The 21,706-nt window shown below is 48.9% G+C and overlaps 1 protein-coding gene across 1 annotated transcript in view; it reads left to right on the top strand.

The window, feature by feature from the left end:
- The window catches only part of PODXL2 (podocalyxin like 2), a 33,966-nt gene extending 13,465 nt beyond the window's left edge, over positions 1-20,501 (top strand). Inside the window, exons 3-8 of the mRNA XM_057390255.1 lie at positions 7,999-8,885; positions 9,906-9,980; positions 12,902-13,058; positions 13,952-14,013; positions 15,657-15,836; positions 16,175-20,501. Coding sequence (XP_057246238.1) covers positions 7,999-8,885; positions 9,906-9,980; positions 12,902-13,058; positions 13,952-14,013; positions 15,657-15,836; positions 16,175-16,384 — 1,571 coding nt within the window. The 3' untranslated portion in view covers positions 16,385-20,501. The remainder of the gene's footprint in view (positions 1-7,998; positions 8,886-9,905; positions 9,981-12,901; positions 13,059-13,951; positions 14,014-15,656; positions 15,837-16,174) is intronic.
- The last annotated feature ends 1,205 nt before the right edge of the window (positions 20,502-21,706 follow it).

Below are 21,706 nucleotides of genomic sequence, written 5' to 3'. Positions count from 1 at the left end.
GGATGGTGCCGTTGCTGCCGGCTCATCCCAGGACGCGCTCTGGCTCAGCCGCTCTCACGTGCTGGCATTGCTCAGCGGCGCTTTTCTTGGTGTGCCAGCAGGCACCTGCGTGTCCTCACAGATCTGGACGTGACTTGGAGAACAGCGTGTGCTTGTGCATTGAGAGCGAGATGACTGGGTACCGAACCCAGCCTTGCCTCGTGCACGTGCCTCGYCCCATTTGCATGCAGGACACGCTGCTCTCTCCTTCCGTTCTCGCCTGCAGTACTTTCCTCCAGGAACAGATGTGCTCTTTCAGCTGTCCTTTATGCATACCCTGCCCTATCCGCTGCCCAGCTAACCGCTGCTCTGCTTCCAAGTGCTGTTTCTTCCCCTGACCGTTGCTGTGTCCAGAGCTCATGTCTCAATGGCATTTCAGAACCTTGGTTAATAGAACAGTTTGAATTATTCAAGAGCTGGGAGCGCATTTCTACTTAAAWTTTAATTAGAAACCTGGCGTGTGTCATTTTACAATAAAGGATATTGTAATGGCATCCCTAAATTGGGCAGTCTTCTCCTGTCGTGCAGAGCCTGTGCATGAGAGATGCACACAACTGATGGAACTTACATGCTGCATGTGTGACAGATGCCATGTGATACATTGTGGAACTGTGTGATGACATCTGTTAGGTTATTTTCAATGTATAAACCCATTAARCAGTTTTAAACAGCTGCTGTTTAAGGAAAAAAAGTTTATGGTGTAAGTTTTCCTTCTGTGAGACTTCTTTCAGTGAAGTATAGCCCAGCATAGTTGGTAGCTCTGTCCCAGGCACACACTGGGGACACTGCATCAGTCGAGGCACAGAACAGAATTGTTGTAATCCTAGAGAGGGGAAACTGCCTGCTATGAAAGGACACCTGTGCCAGCTTCTTTCTGTGCTTGTRTAAAGATTTTGGGCCTGAACTGGTTCTGGTCTTGTAGATAGGCCAGGTCTGCTATTTGAAAGCTCTATTAGTCATCTCCATCTCTCCTTTTTTATGTCGCTCTGATGTCTGTGGGGGGAGATTTCCCTGCCTTTGTGTGTGACCTTGAGGCTGCAAGAGCTAAAAAGCAATAACAATCTGCAGCTGCTGCCTTTTTTTTTTGGTGAAGTGCACAAAAAACATCCTTTAAAAATATTTCTAGAAAACATGTGGCATCTAGGGCCACCTGTTACTGTATTAGAAAGTGAGAACAAACTCCCAGTGGCAGAGCACAGCTCAGCCTGGGGCTCTGGTTCTCCTGARTAATGTGCTTTTGCTGATTTATGCYAYGGAACAGTGAATCTATATTGAMATCAGYRAGCACCAGCCTGTRGAAGGGCCCTGACATTTGTCTCATTCTGTCTGAGGGTGCACAGAAGTGTGCACTTGCATGTGTGTCACCCCATGCACAGCTGCTACCCAGTGGAGCCGCATGTGGAAGAGATGGATTAGGTCTGGTGGGAATTTGGATGCCATGTCCTTATGGAAAAAAGCAGTGTGTGATTTGTACTTTACCCAAAAGGCAAGTCAGTGAGGCTGTGAACCTGTTACTTCTGCATCCCTTCAGGGAACCTGGAAGCTTCTCAGTTTATAGTCTGGGTTTGGCTGCTTTGCTTTTACCTTTGGTAGCAAATTGGCCTGAGCCACAGATCATCTCTGAAGAGAGAATGGACCTACAGGGTCTTGCATCCAGCCCTTCCTATCCTCCTTCCCTTTCTTCCCATTTCTCCATCTTGTTTTCCCTGGAAGCTTCCAGTCCCCTGTGTTTCCTATTGTTACACGGATGTCTTAGGCAACAAATAAAATATCTCATCCAGCTTTAGGGTTAGAAGACCAATAGGRTTGTAGGTCTCTTTGAGTSCCTTGTTTTTGGTGAAAGAGTTACWTGATGGTGTATCCACCTTGGAGTGCTCCCTGTTTGCAGCTCTTGGCGCTCTCCTTTGGCTCGGTCAGGACTCATTGCCCCACATGTTCAGTGATTAGGCAGCCTAATAATTAATTGCTGAGAAGTGTGGGCTCCTGCAAATGGACACAAGACTTGTGAATGTCTAGTGAATGAGGGCACTTTGTCCTTCTCCTCCCCTGCCCAACAGCTGAGTACTCAAGGATTGGAGCCCATCATCCCATTTTCCAGTGTTACAGTGCATGAACCTCACTTTGTTACAGTCTGGGACTGCTCTTTTAGCTTCGAGGTGTTTGAAAACCAAGGCATGACTGTACTGGGAGCTATCAAATTTAGTCTTATAGATTGGTGATTTCCTAGGACAGCATGTGGTGCTTTGTGGGATGGGGGAGGAAATTGTAATCTTTTAATTATTTATAGTAATTAGCAGAAGGGATTCCCAGGAGAGTTAGGATGAGGGATAGCAGGGCAGACAAGTTAGAAAGACTATATTCAAGGAAAAGTTAGTTTTCTGAYCAGCTAATGAAATAAAATACCTTCCATCTTCTCTGATAGTGGGATTCACTTCCTTCTGTGATGAATTACTTGCCTCTGGCYAGAGAGATCCCAGTATCTCTCAGCCTTGCTGAAATCTACTGCCTCTTCATCCAGACTGACAGCAGATCTGCAGTTCTTAATACCGTCTTCAAGCCAAGCATTAATGAAATGAAGCACCTGGTAAAGACTGTCTGGATAAGCAGCTTAGTGCTGAGCAGCCTCCTGCCSGAGCTCAGCTCCTGGGATGCCTCTTGTTTATGCCCTGTTTTAGTGCACAGGGAAACATTGAGCAGATCTGTCTTGGGACAAGCCAGCTCGGTCAAGATGTTACTGCCAAAGGCTGACCTGTGACAGAGGGTTTCCCTGGGCATGGTGTTAYTCTGGTGCAGCTATCCCTGACTGGCTGTGTTTGGGTGAGGATGGCTTAYTCTGGCTTTATTGCTGTCCCTGTGCTGAGCTGGAATAAGGTGTGGAGCTATTTGGGAGCAGCTGTAGTCCTTGGTGCCTGGTCTGTACCTCAAGCAAATCCAACCATAATGATGCCTAACCACTTTGCTGCTTTGGGTCTCTCTTTTGACTGAGATCTCTTTTGTGTGCACGGCCTTGTCTTGGARTCACGGATAATAACCTCTTCTAGCTCTTCTGGAAGATTAGTATATTAGCCCCAACTGGCTCAATTCCAGCACCAGTAATTGTATTTTGCCTCTTCGAAATCCCCCTGCGGTTTCAATCAGCTGGAGTATGATTTTTTTGTAGTAAGTCTTACTGTTCTATACTGCATAAAGGAGAGCAGATACAGTTTCAAACCTGGCTGCATTTTTAGTCGAGTGCACCTTGTGATTCCCAAAGCTGGCAGATGTTTTAGTGTGAATGGTACTATGTGTTGTGATTGGAGCCCAGGAATGGACTTGTCTTTATTACAGTACCTTCTAGTTATCAGTAATTCAATCACTGGTTAACATGATCTGCCAGTTTAAKCCAATAAACACCTTATGGTCAGGTTATTTGTACTAAAAACAATGAGGATCACCCTCTTTCTGAGCTGTCACAGATGCTTTAAACARTTAATAGCAAATACAGGGTAGGGAACCTTGCAGGGCAGTAACTGAGACCTTCAGCTCTTCTGAATGACTGAGAGGCAGAAATGTAATGAATTAAATGTCTGGCTGGGGAATCGTGCTTTGGCACAGTGCCATGTTCTTGGCCCATCTGGTGTCAGRAAAGTTTTGGTATTGATTTCGGAGGAAGCAGGACATTGCCTGAATGGTGGCTTTTTCAGAGGTTTGAAGCTCATATTCACCTCTCCCAGGGAAAATCATCTCCCCAGGCAAAGGAAAYACATCTGTGCAACCCAGACCCGGGTCTGCTGGGAGGTGCAAAGGCTTGTAAAGGCTGTGAAGGATGGTTTCTTAAAAAAATACTGCCTGAGGGTTTTTGCAAGAGAACTTGGAAAGGAAAAGCTGGTGGATTGTGAGAGGCAGCTGGATGCTGCAATATGAGTAATACCACCACTGATGGAAAGCATTAAGGAGTGAAGCTAAGGATGTGGTGGCAAAGAGGTGAGATAGAGGTGTGGAATTTCATATTGGTGAACCAGRYTCCCAAGGTGATGTGYGGCTGAGAAGCTCTGGGAGGGTACRTGATGTAGAGCTGTRTCTGTCTGCTGCACTCCCCTGGTCCATCCCTGCTAGGCTGTTTGGCCTGAGGTGCTGGGACAGTTTTGTGGTTCCAGTGGTTGGTTCTCCTGAGCTGTCCCCCTCTGTGATCAGGCCAGAGGGCATATGCCGTGTCTATGTGTGGCTACAAACTCCTCTTGTGCTCCAGCCTACTGCTGGTAGGAGATCCTGGCGGGGAAGGAGCGGATGGTGTGTGCAGTTACAACCTCCTCCCWCCTCGGGCACCCTTGAGTTTGGCAGTGCTCTGCTTCTTCCCKRAAWTWRRWKRRSYKRWWAARGRASCMGGCAAATCTGGCATTGCAGGCAGCTCCATAATCCCTGTCTCCTTTAGCAGAAGACTCTGTCCCATTTCTGCAGCAGGAGCACAGGCTGCCTGCATCTCTCTGCCTCTCTTTTCCATGGTTGCTGTTTCTCCCCACAAAAGCTGGTGGGAATGGGAGAGGATGGCACTGGCATTGGGAGGTGGGAAGGTCTGTGGGTGCTCTGCCATGTGACTGGAKCTTGGGAGCCAGGTGTGGAGGGTCTGCTGAAGGCAGAGGACAGCCAGGGGGCCAGAGGGGTTGTAGGAGACCACTTGTTGAAGGGGAACTGCTATCTGAATGCTGGAAGAGATGCTAAAAATGGGAGATGCCCTTTGAGTTCCCTTAGAGTTGGAGGGAAGGGGAATAGAGGGAAATGCTGAGAAGACTTCAAATAGGCAAGCTCTYAGCTCTGCGTTGCACAGATGAGTGACAGGTCAGCTTGTCTGGATGGAGGCTTGGGAAGAAGATGCTGGGACCAGCTTAGGGACTGAGACCATACCAGAGAGATGGACAGGGTGCAAAAATTCCTTCAAACTATAGAAGAGGAGTGTAAGCGAAAAGAAAATATGAGTGCCTTARAGACACCTGATCTTGAGAAGTTGGCAGACACCCTTGTTAGTGAGACAGTAGGAGCTGATTCCAGACAGGATCTGTCTAGCTGAAGAGTCTGGAAGGAAAGACTGACTCATCKTCACTGGCATCTGGATGTGGCACTTGGGGATATGGTTTAGGGATGAWTATAATGCTGCTGGTGATGGTTGGATTMGATCTTGAAGGTCTCTTCCARCCTTGATGATTCTGTGATCCTTCCTCAACCTTTGGTAACTGGGTTATATGGAGATCTCCTTGTATTAAGGAGTCCAATCCAATACCACTGACCAAAATGCCTCAAGTTTCACTGTTCTCTACATGAATCTGAGTAACAATTTTAGAGGAGCTGAGTTTCTAATCCGTAAGGTCTTATGAACCAGACAGAAGGATGTTCCCAGCTTAACATGCAGGGTAATGGGGAAACTGATGACAAGTGGGAATGTTAACTCCGTTAGCAGCAAGTGTGAGGATTCCTTGCCTGCTTCTGCCCTGTTGATTTGTTGGCCCAGAGGAGCAGCTCAGGTTTCAATTTTTGGCTGCCTTGTGATAGAAGTCTGCTGGGAGAGAGTGGAATGGTTTCTCCCTAAACTTCCTTTGCCCAGGAGAGATGGCAGAGGCGGCAGTTCCTCTGAGATCTTTAGATCTTGTTGGTGGAAAGGCAGCACGGCTGCACCATGCAGGGCTTTCCCCCATGGGAGCCAACTATTCTGTGACAGAGCACTTTAAGGAAAGGTTGAATGTGTGACTTCAAAGGAGAGCTGACAGGCTGGGAGCATTTCTCGTTCCTGTGGGACAAACCTCATGCTGCTTTTTCGTGGTTTGTTTCTTTYGCTGTGCCCATCTGCCTGCCAGTTCGTGCTCTGCTCCAGGTGGGAAGAAGAGCACGGAAGAGAGGAGGTGCAGAGGAGTTGAGAATAGCTTAGACTGTCTTTAGGCAAAGGAGATGGCAGATTGGATGACTGATCCTTGAAAATAACATCTCATCTGACAGGGCCTTGTTTAATGGGGCGAAACCCTCACTTTTCACCCACAGCCATGTCAGAACAGAGGGGGTTCTTGGTGCAAACCCTGAGTCATCCCTGCAGCAGGAGTAGTAGCAGAACCCTGGGTGATGAACTAAGCTTTACTGTCTGTCTGAAGATAGTCCCACCCAAACCTTCTCAATCTCCTGGTCTGTGGCTGTTCCTGCTGTTGCCCACCATCCATCCAGCAAGGCAGTGACTGTCTGCAGACACGGGGATGTTACCTGTTGATAATGGGCATTTGGGAGAACCAGTGCCATGCAGTGGAGGAGAGATTGGGGTTTTTTTGGGGCTGTTCTGCTGCTGATTGCTCTTACCAGCCTCCTTGGCCTTTGAGGAAGCATCAAGTTGGCTGTTGGGAAGCAAAATCTTCTAATCCTCAGGGTCTATGGGTGGAGTGTCAGTCAGGGGRTGCTCTCTAGTGAGACACAGCAGCAAAGCACCCCCTGACTTCTGCCTGCCCTGGGCAGTGAATCCCAGTGGCCTCTTTGCAGACAGGACGGGTAGCCAGTCCCCATGCCAGCACTCTGAAGGTCAGCAGCTGGGTCATGCTAATCTTTGKGCAACATCTGGGAGGAGCTGCTGACACCATGGAGGGAATGAGCTGTCTGTTAGGAAAGCCACTCTCCAGCTGAACAGGAGCATCTGTACACCTYCTGCTTGGGGTGGATGGAACAGCGTTTTCTGCTCTGGAGGGGTGGGCAGGAGCAGCATGGGCAGCCCTGATTGCCAGGAATAACCAGGGCACTGGGTGTGTTTGCTGACATGGCCCTCTCTGCCTGGGAGCTCGCACCCGCTGGCAGCAGCGAGTGATGGGTTGGAGTCAGGGATGCATGGAGTTTTTTTTGTGCAGATCTCTGTAAGGCATCCAGACAGCTGCTGCCCACTGTGCTCAGTGGAGCATCTGCTTTGGCAGGCAGGAGAGGAGACGGGAGCCTTGGGAATTTCAGACAGTCATTTACTTAATAACCATAGACAGAGCAGGGGGCTGATTTCTGGCTGTGAAGGGATCGTCTTCCTTCCCTTCTCAGTGAGAATGTGCTGTGCTTGTCTTGGGGAGAAAGGGAGTTAATTGGGATGCAGACTCCTGAAACAGAGCTCCGTGGGTATGGGCAGTTTCTCAAGAAAGATGAAGGTTGATTTATGCTTGCTGGATTTGTGCCTGCCACTCTGAGCTAAATGTATCTGATCTTCCAGATACTTTCCTTTTCCTGGGATCCCAGCTCCTTGTTAGATTCCAGAAGAAACCCCTGCCTGCTCTGACCTTACATTTGTGAGGTRCATCTCCTGCAGCATCTATGTTTGTGTAGCAACAACACTTCYTTTTATAGTCAGAGCCACAGAACAACAGGGGCTGAAATTGGAGGGAGGGGAGTTTGATTCAGCTGCTGTAGCAAAGCAAAATTAATTCAGGTTTCTGCTCTGAAGTGCTGTACAAACTAAAATTCTGCATTTCAAAGATGCCCAGATTGATTCAGGGTTTAGTGGCATTACTTGGATGTGCCAGGAAGGAGGATTTGGTTTTCTGTGCTTTATTTTCTCTTCTGTAGTATTTCCCATTTAGCTGGTGGCTGACTGCTGCTACCACCCCATATCTTTCTCAATCCCAACAGAAATGAATCTCTGGGTTCCAGCCTGATTCCTAACACTCATAATAACCCCAACTTAGAGATGCCAGGTGTCAAAACTGTTACATATTATTGTCTGTGAAAGTGCCTCGGGCCAGAAAGATGTGGAGAGAACAAACATGGAAATTACCCCTTGGGAATGTGGGTTCCTTGGGATGGGGTGGGGAGATGGAGAAGATACTGGATGGGATTGTTCTTTGCTGTGGCAGGCTACCTGCTCTTAGAGGCTCTTTCATTTGACCCCCACCTGTGGCTGGACACATATCATGGGATAYTCTCTGCCTTTCAGAGTTCTTAGTTCAGATATGACATGAAATCTTTTGGATCTGTTTTTAGATTACACCTTTCCTGCTACATCTCAGAAGGCATTGCTGAAACGAAATGGGACACAAGCAGACAATTGGGAAATGGCCACTGGCCAGCCACCAGCAGAATTCGTGGAGCCTGACTTGCACACRCCTTTCTCCACGCTAGAGGAAGAGGAGGGGCTGCTCCCTATAGACCCCTCAAGAGGAGGAATGGAGAGCCTCCAGACCTCTGGACCAGATRTTATATCTTCTGAACCAGTGGACCAAGAGGACTCCTTCTCCCTTCTGTTTTCCACAGCCTCTGCCAGGCCAGGTGTCGTGACTGAGGCAGCCATAGGAAGGCAAGARGATGACTCTGTTTCTCCAGGCTTAGACCTTGGGAGCAGCATGGGACCTGGTCTTCTACCTGTGTCTTCTACTTTTTCTACTACTGTTGCTGCAAGATCTCCCAGTGCTTCAGAAGAACTCTTTGAGGTGACAACTGGAGACACTTGGGCTGTTGAAGGAGCAGACTCRGAGCTGACTGTGGCTACCACAGGAGCAGAGCTTCCAGAAACCACGGTGGAGGCTGCTGGGGAAGAGCATTCAGCCAGGGAGGAGGTCTCTGAGCCCACGGTGGAGTGGGAGAYACCGGAGCCCACGATGCTGAGTGAAATGGAGCAGACAGTGGAAACGCCTGCGGGGACACCCTCTCCTGCAAGCAGCTCCCCAGRCACCCAGACTCTCCCTGGGAGTGAGCAGCACGCCCCTTCTGTGTCTCCGTGGGACAGAGCTGATGAGCCTGCCCTGGGTCCCATTTGGAATGACACYGAGTCAGTCACTGAGACTGTGGCAGCAGAGAGGAGCTCGTCACCACAGGCTGGGGAYRCCCGCATGGCCATGCTGCCAACTGAGCTGCCCTGGGACTCRGCACAGGTCACACTGGGGGCAGGGAGTGGGCTGGGAGGTCRCTGTGAGGATATTTGGGTCCTTCCRTCCTGTGGGGGTGTTTAACCCTGTCCCTAAGTCTGACTGCTAAAATTAGCTTTTCCTGTTCACCCAGTCATAACTGAATTTTCAGGGAGAGTTTATTTACAGCAGTTCTTAAGGGTATCCTTGATGAAAACCCTGCCCCCTCACATCTTCCCAGCTGCAAAAAAATCCTGCTTCTGATAAACAGAAGCTGAACACCTTCCCTCTGGGGCATTCACAGCAGAGAAAGCTCCTTGTTTCCTCAGCCTGCATTATTGGAAGTGTCAGGACAAACATGGCCCCAAGGATTTCTGGAAAGGGAGTGAGAAGGAAATGCTGTTTTTGCTGCTGCTGCCTGCAGGGACCAGATGCAGGGCAGCTGGAGCAGAGTACAGTTATGTGTGAGGATGTTGGTCTAGGAGAGCCTGTGGGAGAGGAGGGGTGAACTGCAGTTCCTGAATCCAGCAAACTGGCAGCTGGTTAAAAGAAGATATGTCGCAGGAGCTGAGTGGTGAGAAAGTACAAAGCAAAGCTTTTAATTTTGCTTTCTGCTCCATGGTACTCAGAGCCTGAGCACGAGGCTGAGTCCCTCTGTGCATTCTGTCCTGYCTGCAAAGTGCTGCCCTGTCTCACCAGTTTGTTTAAGGACCACAGAGGCTCCTGGTTAGCTTTTGTGTTAAGTGCTGATTAGGCTKCGGGCTAGAGAGCTTTCCACTGAGAATCTGTGTCCTCTTTGAGATGGAGATGGAAGGTCAAGCTGAGCTGTGGCAAASTGGCAGAGTAGCTTTGTCCCTGCTCCATGGGGGAATCACTGAAATGGTGATTCCTCCTTAGAACAGAAAGTTAGAGGACAGTCACATCCTTTGAGAGGTGCTTTTGGGAGTACAGCACAGCCCCTTGCTCCTGTCCCTTGTGTACCCTGTGCTTTCAGCAGCAGRATTACATTCACACCTGAACCCAGCTGTCTTTGTCTTGTCTCTTCAGGTGATCTGCAAAGACTGGAGCAACCTTGCAGGAAAGAACTACATCATCCTGAATATGTCGGATAACATTGACTGTGTAAGTCAGTCCAGGGAGATCTGATGACATGGGGGGAATGGTGCTTAGGAAAGTGAAAGCAGGCACAGCTCTTGCTCTCTGCTTTCACCAAAAACATTTTAAAAGCACTCAATTTAACCTATAGAGGCTGTGAAGAGAAGGGAAGGAGGACAGAAATATTCTTTTCTCCAGAAGGGAAAAGGAGTGGGTGGAGAGAGATGGTTTTGCTCCAAGTCTAGCACATGTAAGTCCCATATTGGATTTTTACTAAACTTCTGGCTGCTAGTCTGTGCCAGTCAGTACCTGGATTGTCATGAGACATGAGAGCTTTTAACATTGCACCTCTTACAGGATTGAATACAGTTCTCCCTCCTTCTCTTCCTTTTCCTTCCATTCCTTCCAGCGTAAAGTAACGATCCTCTGATGGCTCAGAGGAATAGGGGCTCCCTTTTGCACTGTGTGTGGATAAGTATCAAGCAGCTATCACTAAATCTTCCTTAAGGGCCTYTTCTCCCCACCCTATTATCTTGTGTGTTATCTGGGTCTGTTAACCAGCCATGCTTTGCTAATCCAATGCCTGTCCATCCATCCTCATAAAGCTGCAGTTAATTCATGAGCCCAAAGTCCCTTGTGGATCCCTGGTAAAAGGGCTTGTTCACTTCTGCTGGGCCTTTTATCAGGCACTTAAAAACCAGTTGTGAAAGGCCTGGGGTCAAGGTGCTTTTCATAACTCTAAGAAATTATTATGAGCCTGACAGCCTGAGACCAAAATGTTTCACTGAAGAATTGTGTGTTCTGGTCTCGTACATCTGCACTCCTGCTTTGTGACACTCTGCTCTGGGCAGAGACAGCTAGTTCTGTTACTGCAGGGTTGCTCTGTGGCACTGACTTGTTGCCACTATTGGTGAATTCTTGGTTGGTTTATTTTTCTTTTTTTTTTTAAGGTGACTTTTTTGGGGGCAGGGAAAATGGGGAAATTCCTRTACACAGTAAAGCATTCTGACTGCCCTAAGAATAGATGAAATGTYAGTCTCTTTGCTCCTGATTTAGGCAAACCTACACCTTCAGTGTAGARGGTTTAAAGTATCTCTGCTACAGTTCACAATTGTAATGCAGAAAATGAGTCYTTGAAAACCAGAATTTTTCTGCCCTGTTTCATTCATATCCCGCTCACTCTCCCCATCTCTATGGACTTTAAGTACTGGTTAATTTTGCAATATGTAGTAGCTTGCTTTCTGTGGTCACTTGTGTTGTTTAAACCTCTGTAAGGGGAAGAACTGAAAAGCAGATGKGCAGATGTCTCTTGTTCAAATTATGTCTTTGCTGCTGAATCCTCAGYTCTGCCTTACTGGAGGAAGATGGTGCCCTGGGATTGGCAGGACTGAACTGTTTTTCTACTTGATTTCATGTTTCAAATCACATTTCCCAGTGAATGATTTGTGCTGTACTACCCCGTATTCAAAGGGACATTTGTCAACATACATATTTAACATGAGCATCTCATCATTCCCTGCCTCCCATTACCACTTTGCATGAGTGAAGCTGGAATCAAGCTCTTCTCCTTTCCACTGATGTTGATGYAGTTTGTTTCCCACCCTTGGTAATTTGCTCAGTTTGGGCACTTCACYTACTGTTTGCCTGTCCCTTTTGTTTTTTGGATTCTGTATCTGAGCTCTGTGGTGTTTAGGTTTCTGGGGTTATGAGGGAGAACCTGTGTTGCAAGTGCTAGAGTTTGAGTTAGTGTGAATGGGGATTCCTCACCTATTTCAATGTTTTGGTGCCATRATCTGGGGTGTAACCAAATCCCACTGAAAAGCTGAGAGACGAGGAGGGTGCTTGGCCCTTGAACTTCAATACACTTTGTGGCACCAGGCTTTTACCTGCTGTAGGGGTGATGTGTGTATTGCTTGGTTAAGCTGGAAGCCCATTTGTCTTCCCAGTGGGCTCAAGGCAAAGGAATCACTTGAGTCTCTCTCTGGGCAAATCTCCCACTCAACATACCTGGAAAGTTTCCCCAAGAGAGGACTGCAGGGTCTAACCCAGCACTGGTATCTGGCTCTGCATTGGGGGGTGACCTCCACCTTGGCACAGGTGCATTCAGGCTCCTTCACTGCTCCATCTCTCCACCATGGAGAATTTATCAGTGCTCTGCAACCTCTGCTTTCCCCATCACCAGAAACATCTCACTTCTGTCCTCTTGCTCTTGGTTCCGCTGCTCCCCCTTCCTCTGCATCCCCCAAAAGAGAGCCTCAGGCTGGCAGTGGGACCGTGAGCTGGAGCTGCAGCTGAGCACTGTGGTGCTGCATCGTGATGCTCCTTCCTCACRCAGCTCCTCCTGCCTCCCCATACCCAAACCCATAATTTGGAGAGTAGGCACTGCCAAGCTCTTGTGATTCAGGCGCCAGTCATCRATGTCTTCTCCAATTAGGCCATTTTTGGCACAGGCCTGTGCCTGCCCTGAGCGCTTCAAATTGCCATGGCAACAAGAACTCTCCATTTTATTAATCATCTGTGTGGCCTTCAGGTTGGCATGGCAACTRGAGATAAGAATAGAAACACAGGAGTCAGAAAGCAGCAGAGGAGGCAGCTGAGAGATGGCTGGAGCATGTCAGGCTGAGCAGCACCCGCTGACCCAGTGCTGGCTGTGGAGAAGAGCCTGGCTGCTTCCTTCTCACCTTACACAATMATGTTGCTTCAGGATCCCTCTGTGCCAGGAGAGCTGGGCTTGGTGTGGGACATGTGGCAGCCACAGGRGCTGAGGAGGAGGGTTGGTACATCAGGAAATGTTTGTGGGTCCAGCCTAGGGTGCTGAGGGGAGCRTTGCACCCGGTTTAGCACTGCTGGCTTTTGGGCACACGTCAGGTCTCAGCTGTACCAGCCCTGTAGTACTACAGCTGCCTTGTCCCCACCAGGCACTCACCAAGGTTTCTTTCCTGTGGCAGGAGGAGTTTCGGTTGGAGAGGGGTCCCCAGCTGTTGGCACTGGTGGAGGATGCCTTCTCCAGGCAGGCAGAGGGGCTGCAGGACCGCTGGCTCATCTCTCTGAGCAAACCCAAYGAGAACGACAAGCACTTGCTAATGACACTGGCAGGGGAACAGGGTAAGTGCTGGCAGAAGGAGCCTTCCTGCGGTGGGGAGTGTGTTTAAGGGACTCCCAAATGGAGGTACACAGCCATGTTGGAAGGAGTTTTTGCTTTCCAGTTCATTTCAATCCCACCAGTTCCCTGTGCTCACTGGATTTGAGGGATGGAGAGGGACTGAGCACGTAAGACTCTTCACATCTGCCTTSTGGGTTGTCCCTAGTGCTTGCACAAAGCTCCATCTTCTGCATTTTGCCTTCAGCTTTGCTCCCTCTCTGGATTGCCTTTCCCCGAGCATCTGTCAGCTTTCTCCTGGTGCTTCTGCACTCCCCTCCATAGCAGGACATGACAGCCTGCTCTTGGTTCACCTCCTAACCTATCAATTCTTGTCTGACCTAGGACAGTCCTGACAGTGCCTCCCCTCATCCCCAAAGAAACAAAAGCTGATGTGAGCATGGGCTGGACTGGAACATTTTACCATCTCTTTATTCCTGTTTTGGTACAGGGGTCCTTTTCCTTTGGTACAGGGGTACTGCTTCTGCTGCCTGCTTAGTGACAGAGGTTTCTAATGCTGACATTATGGCCTCTATGACCTTTGTGAACCTGTCTCCATGACTTTTTGAGTGTTACTKCTTGCTCCCAGAGCAGACACAGATCCTGAGAGCTTCTGTGGTGGTGGGGAGGGTACCTAGGTGGCTCTAGTTCATCCCTGGAATATTTTACTCCTTTAAAGAGTATTTGGAGATGTCCTTGTCTGTGAAGCTGTGTTCTTTCAGCCTCCTGACGAAAAACACCAGTGAASAAAATTTGTGCCTTCCTCTGCCTGCATCCTGTTGGGGATTTTAGATGATGAATACATCTGAATGACTAACCTGAGCTGAGAGCAGCACTGATCTCTTCCTCTACTTTACAGGCGTTATCCCTACAAAAGATGTTCTCATGGCACTGGGGGATGTTAAGAGGAGCTTAGCTGAGGTAAGAGCCTGTCTGCCTGCATCCATTTGTTAAGACYGGTTATGCAATTAAAATAAGCAACATGAAAACTGGGAGCATATCTCAGTCTGACCAAGTGCTGAACCCACAGCAGGCAAACAGATGAGTCAGAGCCTTGGCAAACTCCCTTCTCCCYTCACTGGTAATTGCCAGGCCATCAAATATCTGCTGTCTTTAAGAGAGTAACTATGGGTTATTCCCTYGCTGCTTTTCTGGCTTGGTTGTGAAACTGCTTTTCACACATTCATTTTGTTGGGATTCTCAGTGGCACCCCTTCTGTACTAYTGCAAAAACAATGTGGGTGCTGCAGAGCCCCACATTTGGCCCTGCTCACCTTGAAGCTATTTTACATGCATTGGCTTCTCTTTTCATGTTCACACACCTTCTACATTTCCAGGCTCTGTGTTTCACTCCTTAAACAACTGTCTCCAYAAGGGCAGGCAGAGGACCTGGGTCAGTGGATGCCACACTCTACCAGCTGCCTCTAGGCCTCACATATTCTCCTCTAATCATGGGCAGTTTGGAAGAGGATAGAGATGAGGACAAATCAGTCCCATGACCTCTGGCTTTGCCCCTGTGTCCTACAGGATATGTAGACACTGAGGGGCTAATTTTTCTTGGGTTTTTTGCACCACTGAATAATTTTGCTRATTTTAGCAGCAGGGTTGGGCAACTGCCTTTCTGGCTGTCTGCTCTCAGGTTTTTCCCTGACCTTACAAACTGGTGCAGTTAGACAAAGCAAATTAAGTGCTCAGTGGTGCATTGATTGGCTTACACCAGAGAAAGTGCAAAAAGCCGACCCTGTAGAAATTGTGACTGAATTACCAGCACCTAAAACTGTCCAGAAAGAAGGATTTGTGTGGGTGCAAGGTTTGCTTTGGCCCTATGTTAACGTGAGTCCTACCAGAGCCTCCTTGCCACGTGCCTCCAGCTCTCTGGCTCTGTTAGTAATGAAACACTGCTCACTGTGCTGCCCTTGCATGAGCATGAGATTGCAAGGAGGAGGGAGRGTATTCTCTGACACCTGTCACACTTAGTATTGAATTGATACATAACCTGTTTCAAATCTGCCTGGTCACTGGGGCCAGCATTGGGCTGTTTGCTGACAGCCACAGGGGGCCAGTTTCTAGGGCAGCTATTCCTAAGCTTTTATGCTCACTGGGCAGCTGTCCACTTTCAAGACCTTATAAAGACCACTATGCCCTCTTAGGACCTGAGCTTTACTGGAAACCTATTTATTAGGTTTACGTTCTCTGCCAAGCAGTCATCAAAGCCTCAGTTCCCATCAGTGGTCCATATTTTGTCTTGGAATCTCTTAATCTTGGACAGTTTTTCCCATGAAAGCCTCCTTGTCATACACGAAGGTGTGATCCTTGTGCAGGTGAGCAAAATAATATTGTGCCTACTGTCATTTGCTGATGTGTCAGCTTTCATGGAAAATGTTGTTATGTATAGTTATGTGTCTTCTAGTCATGTAAGACATTGTCAGCCTGACTCTCCAACCATGGCTTTTCGTTGCTCTGCCCACATTCATGGTTGTATACTTGGACCCTGTAAAGTCTGAACAGATTCCACCTGCCTGCAGACCAGGACTTTTAGTGTACTGCTTCCTTCCTTCCTTCCAGATTGGTATCCAGAACTACTCGACAACCACAAGCTGCCAATCACACCCCAACCAGACACGCAGTGATTATGGGAAGCTCTTTGTGGTGCTGGTGATCATCGGCTCCATCTGCGCCATCATCATYGTGCTGGGGCTCATCTACAACTGCTGGCAGAGACGCCTGCCCAAGATGAAGAACATGGTGAGCACTGGATGGGTGGAGAAGGTGGCCAGACTCTTAGCTGTTGTGATGGAGAGGATTGGAAAGTTAAGAGGGAGATTGTTTTCCCCTGTCCACTTATGGGACACAGCTAGGTACAYTTCTGGAGCAGCAGTGGAGCCCATTCGGGTGTAAGAGAGATGCAAATGTGCTTAGGACAGCTCATTCCCACTGTGAGGGTTGGTCTAGGAATAAATTCACCTTTCCTTACTGACCCCAAAAAGTTCTCAGTGACCCTCAAAGCCTATTCTGATTGTGCTTCTCAGCAGCATTAAGACCTGTCCCCTTTGTCTCCATTTGTGTCCTCTCGTCCCTGGCAGTCGCACGGCGAGGAGCTGCGCTTTGTTGAGAACGGCTGCCACGACAACCCCACCCTGGACGTGGCCAGTGACAGCCAGTCRGAAATGCAGGAGAAGAAGCCAAGTGTCAACGGTGGAAACACCATCAATGGCCCCGACAGCTGGGATGTCCTGATCAACAAGCAGGCGAGCGAGGAGGTGGATGTGTTTGAGGAAGACACGCATCTTTAGAAAAAGAAGGGAGGGAACCACCCTCTTAAACACACTTGTTTCTCTCCTATCTTGACTGATGGACCATGGGATCAGGTGGCTTCTCAGGAACTTCTTAAAACCTTTGGGCAAGTTTTCCTTATGGAAGTCCTGAGCCTGCATCTGAGGCTTGGAGCCAGGAGGATCACTGAACAGAGGGAAGCGGGAGGGGTGGGTTTATAGATCTCTGTGTGTGTGTTCCTATCAGTAGCACCAATGCTTTTATCACCTTTAAATGCACTTACTGTAGCTCTGTGGTAGTGGCTGAGAGTGGCTGGACTGGAGAAACCAGATGGTGGGGCTGTCTGCCACCAAGAATCCAGATTTGGGGAGTAAATTCACTTTCCAGATCTTGACCTCGAGATCACATTCAGTTTGTGCAGGTGCATCAAAACCTGTGCATTTTGAATGGAGGGGAGCCAAGACTCCATCAATGTCCTGGGCAGAGTTTGCATTCCCCATGTGAAAACAGGTTTTCTAGTGCTCTAGCATTCAGCTACTAACTGTATGAGAGCTGATGTTTACATTTGGGGAGAACACCCCTCCCACCCACTCCCTGCTATCATTTCATTTCCCCTGGTACCACAAATAGCCMCACTTCTTTTTTCAGCTCCACAACTCCAAGCTGAGCTTGCAAAGTTTGAGCACTTTACCTTTGCTTGACTGATTGCAGAGATTTCAGTGCCATGGTGCAGCATTTTAGATGGAAATGTACTTTAGGTTGGAGAGTTGCTCAAAAATGACGTTTACATGCCTCTTTCAGAACGGCCTGGGAAATCAGCAGGAAAATATCCATTGTATAAGTGTAAATTTTAGACTGGCCAGCCTTCTCCACTCCAGTGCTATTTTTCAGGATAGTTTGGTTTCAGTTGGTCATTTTGTGGTAAATATAAAGACTATGTGAAACTTTTTAAATAGGGAAACAGGTAATTTTCTCATCCTTTMGTTTCAATTTCAGCATCCTGCCCTGAGGGAAGGGTGGAAGTGTTTAATATCCCACAGGTATAAATTGGGGTAACATCTTTAAAATCACTGCATTTAAACAAGGTAAGAGCCAGTTCTGATGAGATKAGAATTGGATGTTAAGAACTCCCCAATGAATGTTTCTCAGGCATGCCTCAGGCAACTTTGAGGCTCCAGCTCCCTGAAGATGTGTGCTAAAGGCRCGTGAATATGCATAATTGTTCTCTGAGCCCTGCCTAAACTACTGTCAAGCCTGAAATCCCAGAACATTTGTTTTTTCTGTCATCGAGGGGTTGAGGGRCTCACTTTGGTCAGAAGCACTGGTGCTTCTCTCCCTTGTGGTGATCTGCATACTTGCATGCTGCAAGATGCAGCTTCACATTTGGTCTTTAAGGGAATCTTTGTACCGAAAGGCCCCAGTTGTGCAGCCTGATGCTGAGCCTGTAAATCTATCACTGTATGTATAGACTTTTAGCATGTTCCTCTCTGCTCTGTGTGCCTAAGTCAAGGTGAAAGAGTCTGTTGTTGCAGTTTRTGTAGCGCTTTGCATACAAACTGGATCACAGATCACCTCGATGTAGGGACCACTCTGGTATTAGTTTATTAGGAATTCAAGAAAGGTGATAACCTTCCGTTTCCTATCCAGATTCCAGTTTTTAGTAGTTTTAGCCTGCCTCCATATATTTCCCGGTATTATGTAGGAAACAGTGATCATCAGCTCCCTTTGTATTTTTGGTAGGGTTGCAGAGCTGCTCAGAGTTCCTTCTCCTGCCACAGCAGGTGATAGTGGGGGCCAGTCCATGTGCATGGACAGCCACACATGGCCCTCTCTGCTGGCTCCTGCTGAGTTTGATGGGTCTGTGCAGTGAAACTGCACAAGTCCACTGGCTGTGTGGAAGGCACTTTGGGGCTCACAGGATTAAATGCAGATTGTTGTTATGGTGAGTAAATTAAAGCATGGAGTTAACATTTGAGTTTGTATAGCACTTAGCATAACAGGGCCTGGCATGCCCATGGCCTTTAGGCAGCTGCACCATGTACATGTTTCCAAGTCCAATAATCCTCATCAAATATGTTTTTAATGTCCAATGGCTGTTAAAAAGATAATGCCACCAATCAGATGTGAATAATTTCACCCACAAGTTGCTTCCTTGGTGCATGTCCATGCCAAGAGCTGCTTTGCTGCCCTGTTTTCTCTCCACTCTCCTAATTCAGAGARCAACAAGGCACTGATAAAGCAATGCTTCTGGCTGGGCTCAGCACCTCCTGGTCTCATGTAAAGTCTTCAAATTTTAGAGAAACCAAGGGGGCTGTGTGGGCTCAATAATGAGCTAGCAAGTTCTCCTGGTTTGCTCTTCTGGCCTCCTGTGGCCTGAAGGTTTTCCAGAGAGACTCTCAGGCGATCTGAGACTCTTTAATGGTGGCTGTCATGAGGCTGAGGACACTTTTCTGCTGTCTCTGACAGGGTGCACCTGGCTGTGTGATCCCGGTTTAGCTTCAGARATCTACTGGTTGATAGAATTTCACTTTCGTCTGGTGATACTTTTTATCCCTTTACGGTTTCTTCTCTGTATAATTTTTTTGCACTAGGCTGATCTTGTCAAGTCGATTGCACTGTTGTCCCTCTCCTGTCAGCCCTGCAGAGATGGGTCATCTCCGGGGACCTGCGGGCTGGGAAGCACTGGAGAGAGGCTGTTGGTAGCCCACTTAACTCTGTTCAGTGCTTGCTTTTCCAGCTCTGCACAGGGAGGATGTAAAGAGGAAGAAAACCTTTGTCTTAGCATTTGTAACAGGAAGCTTTTCTATCACCCTAATGTAGTTAAACTTCTTTTTAATAAAAAACTGTCAAAGCTGGACTTCTCAGAGCAGTGTGCCAGGCGACAGAGCAGAAGCAGGAGACAAAGCAATTCCTGGAGAACTCTTTGCCACCTACTCGGACATCACCATAGTTCCGACTACCAAATGTTGGGTCGCACTGACACCTGGTGGCGGTTGGGAGTTGGAAACGAAAAATTTAAAAAAACAAGCAAAAAACTTTTCCCCTCTCTTCGGTTTGGATATTTGTTTCCTGTGACTTGACTAGGATAACCTGCTTTATTCACGAGGGGTTGCAGGACTCAGCTGTGAGCAGAAGGGCTCATACCAGGCATGTCAAGGATGATTTGTGTGAGGACATCCCTGTCTGCAAAGTAATGAGATGGGACATTCTCTGGAGTCACCAATACAGAGGCCCTGGATAGCAGCACAGGGTCTCAGCTCCATCTTCCTGCTTTGTCTGCCACTTTCTGCCTCTGCTCCTTGGGACCACAGCTACAGTGCAGACACTCTGCCTTGAAATGGAGGTGGTTCTTCAGAGAGAGCATCATCAGGTGCCAGTGTGAAGAGTGCAGTGCCTTGGGGAACACTGGCGATGGCATTGTCTGGATACATGGCCAGGATCACRGTGGCTCTCCATCTCTGTGGGATGGTGGCCAGGTGTGGTCTGGGATGGCCAAGCTGCAGATTACTCCGAGGTGTTGCCCAGATATCTGGAACTGTGCCTGTAACACGGAGTCTCACATATCTTAGGACTTTACATCCTGCACGCTGCCTCGGGCTATGAAGGGTGGAAAGAAGCAGTGAGGAGTGATCTGGTGACTGTGCTCTGAGGATGTAATGCAGCTTGAGAATACAGTTCAAGATAYATTTCAAGGATCCCTCTGGTAGATAATATGGTGTGAAATGAAGGTACACTGTCCTAAGGACTATTACAGCATGACCTTAGAGCATTGCAGCAGGGTCCCACTGCAGCCATTGCCATCAGCAATTCRTCTGTTCCTGTTCGCCTTTGCAGCCATGCAGGAGCACATCTCTCTTTCACAGAGGGTTTGGGGCAGYGTGAACAGTCAGACACAACAAGCACCTTCATCTGTGCTGGCTCATGAGAGCCTCATGTGCTCATCTCAGCTGACAGYCAGGCTTCGAGCCATTCTTCTCAACACCTTCATTCCTGCTGGACACAAACTGTCTGCAAGCCCTGGCCACTGCTCGGGATTGCTGCCGGAGAACACTTAGAAACACTTGTGTCTGGCCCTGGAAATAACAGGGTTGTGGTTTTGTTTTCTTTGCAATAAAATGCACCTCCTGGGTGTCTGAACACTGATCTGAGCACAGTGCTTTGCTTGGTTAGATCTGCCTGAAATCATATCTGCTGCATCTGGTGATGCAGTGTTGGCCAGGGCCCCTCTGCCAAGATGGGGGCTGTCAGCCTGGCCACTTTCCCCATGGCACACTCCTTAATATTTCCATCACAGATTTCTGTGGAAGCCCTGAGCTGTGCCAGGTGTCCAGGCTGTGGAAATGGTTTYCCCATGGGGTACTCTACCTCTGCAGTACCCACAGAAGCAGCCCAGGTCACCCAAGCCTCTGTTCCACAGCCTCTTGTGCCCAGCCCTCTGCCATGTGTGTCCCACATGACTCTTCACCACCTCCCACACCTGCTCCAGACCTGGACCYCATAAAGAATCACAGAAGTATTAGGGTTGGAAGGGGCTCTGGAGATCCAGCTCAGGCCTCCATACCAAAGCAGGGTCACCCAGAACAGGTGACACAGGAACACATCCAGGTGGGGCTTGAATGTGTCTGAACTCCACACCCTTCCTGGGCAGCTGTTCCAGCGCTCTGCCACCCTCAACATAAAGAAGTACTTTCTCATGTTGAAGTAAAACTTCTTGTGTTTTGGTTTATGGCCTTTGCTCCTCGCCCTGTCACTGGGCACCACCGGAAAGAGCCTATTGCCGTCCTCCTGTTGCTCGCCTTTGTGTGCATTTATGAGATCTCTCATCACAACTGCGCGTAGCCCTGCCGTGTGTTCCAAACCCCCTCCCAGCCGTATTCTGMGGCAGGTGCCCATCTCGGGTGTGTTCTAGATCATTCCCCCAGGTTCTAGAGCAGCTCCCCGTTCCCGATCCGGTCCCCGTTCCCGAGCAGTCTCCGTTCCCGAGCCGATCCCGATTCCAGAGCAGGTCTCATTCCCGAGCAGTCCCCGTTCCCGATCCGGCTCCGTTCCCGATTAGTCCCCGTTACCGATCAGTCCCCGTTCCCGATCCGGTCCCCGTTCCCGATCAGTCCCCGTTCCCGATCAGTCCCCGTTCCCGATCCCCGTTCCCGATCCGGTCCCCGTTCCCATCAGTCCCCGTTCCCGATCCGGTCCCCGTTCCCGAGCAGTCCCCGTTCCCGAGCAGTCCCCGTTCCCGATCCGGTCCCCGTTCCCGAGCAGTCCCCGTTCCCGATCCGGTCCCCGTTCCCGATCCGGTCCCCGTTCCCGATCCCCGTTCCGCGCGTCCCCGAGCAGCGCTGCCC

The sequence above is a fragment of the Malurus melanocephalus genome, unplaced genomic scaffold (assembly GCF_030028575.1).
Source record: "Malurus melanocephalus ecotype Western Australia unplaced genomic scaffold, MMel_1.1 scaffold_24, whole genome shotgun sequence".
NCBI lineage: Eukaryota > Metazoa > Chordata > Aves > Passeriformes > Maluridae > Malurus > Malurus melanocephalus.
This window is presented reverse-complemented; position numbering and strand designations above follow the sequence as displayed.